This window comes from Otolemur garnettii, unplaced genomic scaffold (genome assembly GCF_000181295.1).
Source record: "Otolemur garnettii isolate 467f Iridium unplaced genomic scaffold, OtoGar3 scaffold00152, whole genome shotgun sequence".
NCBI lineage: Eukaryota > Metazoa > Chordata > Mammalia > Primates > Galagidae > Otolemur > Otolemur garnettii.
In genome coordinates this window covers 3,290,562-3,293,640 of record NW_003852547.1, presented here as the reverse complement: position 1 = coordinate 3,293,640, position 3,079 = coordinate 3,290,562, and the positions used below count along the sequence as shown (strand labels likewise).

The 3,079-nt window shown below is 52.8% G+C and overlaps 1 protein-coding gene across 1 annotated transcript in view; it reads right to left on the bottom strand.

Moving 5' to 3' along the window:
• The window catches only part of PPP5C (protein phosphatase 5 catalytic subunit), a 32,222-nt gene extending 29,386 nt beyond the window's left edge, over positions 1 to 2,836 (bottom strand). The window contains exon 1 of the mRNA XM_003799534.2: positions 2,619 to 2,836. Coding sequence (XP_003799582.1) covers positions 2,619 to 2,739 — 121 coding nt within the window. The 5' untranslated portion in view covers positions 2,740 to 2,836. The remainder of the gene's footprint in view (positions 1 to 2,618) is intronic.
• Positions 2,837 to 3,079: the final 243 nt, after the last annotated feature.

Sequence of the window (3,079 nt, the reverse complement as noted above, 5' to 3'; positions counted from 1 at the left end):
GCGCCCGCCACAACACCCAGCTATTTTTTGGTTGCAGCCATTATTGTTGTTTGGTGGGCCGGGGCTGGATTCGAACCCACCACCTTAGGTGTATGTGGCTGGTGCCTTAGCCGCTTGAGCCACAGGCACCGAGCCCAGAGGAGTGTTTTTAAAGCACAAACCTAACCCTGTCCTTTCCCTACTCAGAACCATTCATGGCTCCCCAGAGCTCTCAACAGAAAGCCCTGGGTCCTCCCCAAAGCCCTGCACAATTTGATCCCTGCAGCCACTCAGAAAACTTCTTCCACCTTCTTTACTCACCTCCTCAGGTGCCAGGCTCTGCTCACTCTTGGGCCTCTGCCACCCAGTTTTTTCTGCCTGGAGTACCCTTCCCCTCTCTCCAAGGAGCCCAGGGATTACAGAGCAGGAAAGAGGAAGAAACAGAAATAGAAATAGCTTTCCTTCCACTTCACTAACCATTTCTCCTTTGCCTCTCCCTCTTGCACTTGGATTTGTCTTAGACCCTGTTCCTAGATAACCTTACACATTCCCAGGGCAATTCCAACCACAAGTTGATCACACTCACTCTCACTTCCTCTTTGAAACACTTCTAAAGTCCATTTCCACCCTTCTAGCCTGTCTGGCACCAGCCACCCCTCACCTCTCTACCATTCTAGTCTCCTTCCTGGTCTAGTCTTGTTCTGGTGTCATCTCTGCACAGTGGCTGGGGATCTCTTCTGGACACTGATCAAACTATGTCACCCCTTTCTGAAAACATTCCATGCCTCTCCACCACCCTCAGGACAACACCCATGCTCCCCAACCTAGCTTCCAAGGTTCTGCCTCTGGTCTCATCTCTCACCAGTCCTGCCTCCATGTCTCTGCCCCTGCCTGATCAAACTTCCCCACACTTTGGATCTGTTTCTGCTCCCATTGAAGGCCAACTCTCCTCTAGGGCTCTAGATCCTTCCCACCCTCCACCTTCTCCAGTGCTTTGCTGCTGCAAGTCTCCCCATTCTTCTGCAGAATCAATTCTATCTCTATTGGACCATACTCTACTCTCTTCCACCCCTAAAAGTATCTTCCCTTGACACCACACATTCCCCTCTTTTCATCCCCCCCCCATTTCTGCACTGCTCTTCAGAACCAAAATACTCCAAACGTTTGTCAACATTTGCTGTCTCCATTTCCTCTCCTCTCATTCACTCTTAGCAGGCTACCACTGCCATTATTCCCCAGCAACTGCTTTTATTAACGTCACCACCAACATCTATGGAGCCAAATCTAATGGTCAATTCTTGGTGCTCACATAGACAACATCTGACTCAGTGCACCAGCTCTTCCTTCTAGAAGCACTCTCTTCTCTCAGCTTTCCTTCCACTTCACTATTTCTCCTTTGCCTCTCCCTCTTGCACTTGGATTTCTGTCCTAGACCCTGTTCCTAAATAACCTTACACATTCCCAGGGCAATTCCAACCACAGGTTGATCACACCCAAATTCTTCTCCAGTCCAGACTAGCCCATCTAACCTACTCAATGTGTCCTCTTGAATAGCTAAATAAAATCCAAACTTGTCTTTGTAATGACTTATGAGACCCTGCACAATCTGGTCTCCTCCCAGCTCCCTGAAGTTCCAGCCATGCCAGCCTCCTTTAATTCCCTCACCCAGGGCCTTTGCACATGCTCTTCCACACACCTGTAACACTCCTCTCCAGTTCCCCTTCTCCAAGTTTCAGCTTAAATGCCTCCTCCTCAGTAAGGCCTTCCCTGTCTACTCTATATAAAGTAGCCTCCAACCCTTTTCCTCTACTTCATCACCCTGTTAGTTTTCTTTCAAAGCACTCATCACAATTTAAGCATTTTATTTATTCGTGTGTTTACTCAATGTCTGATTCTTCTGCTAATGCAAGCTGTCTAAGGGCAGGGCAACATCTGCCTCATTCACTGCTACATCCCCAGAGTGTAGCATCACCTTTGGCATATAACAGGTGGTTAATAAACACTTTTGAATTAACATATGAAGGAATGCCCCCACACCTCCTTCCCAAGATCTTAAGTCATGCTGTTCTTGGGAATGCCACACCTCTGCTCTCAAGGGCACCCCACATATCCCTTTTGCTCAGGTCACCCCAAATCCCCCACTTCTTGACCCCCCCACACCACCTTCTAACGATCTACGCCCCACCCCCACATTGCCTTAATAGGGCTGTCCCCTCTTTACTCCCCATTTGGTGGCATCCACCCCAGGTCTCCCCAGTTGCTAGCACCATCACTCCTCTGCCATATGTCATTGCTTGGTAGCGCCCTCTTCAGGTCTCATCACCAAGTAGCACCTCTCTAGATCTCAAGAGTTGGTAGCGCCTTTATTTTGGTCCCTCTCCCGCCCCACACTTGGTAGCGCCTTCCTCAGTCTCCCCACTTAGTAGCATCCACTCCATACACCCCTTCTAGGTATTATCCCTCCCTTGCAAAGCCCCCTATGCCGCCCCTCAATAGCGCCATCCTGGCCTCCCCACGCCAGGTCACTTGGTAGTGCCTGCCCCGCGCCCAGGCTGCCGCTCCGCGTTGCCATGGTTCCGCGCGGGCCCGGCACCCCTCGGCCTGGGCCGCTGTCCACCCTCCCTCAGAGGCAAGCATACCTTTGAAGTAGTCGTTGGCCTGCGTCTTGAGCTCCTCTGCCCGCTTCAGGGAGCCATCAGCTGGGGGCTCGTCCCGGGGGGGCTCAGCACACTCAGTCCGCTCGCCCTCCGCCATCGCCATGCCGCAAAGCGACCCCCACCCTGGCAACGGCCGCCAGCGGCACCGGGCCGAACCGTCGCGAAGGAGCGCCGGGTGGCTGCCGCCGCTGTCGCACAAGTGTCGTAAAGCGCGGGCCCCGAGGGCCCCCTTTGCGCGCTTGCGCAGGGTCCTCTTGCCACAGAGCGCGCGGAGAAGGTGACCACAGGGTACCCAGACGGCACCCCTTGTAGAATGAACCAATAGGGAAGGAGAAAGGGGCATGACAAGGGGGAAGACCTGGTGTAGCTTCTGCTCCCAAAGATACCAAGTTCTGAGGCCGCAAAAGTGTCTCAGGTCTTAAAAGTGGGGTTCCCCGCCGTTC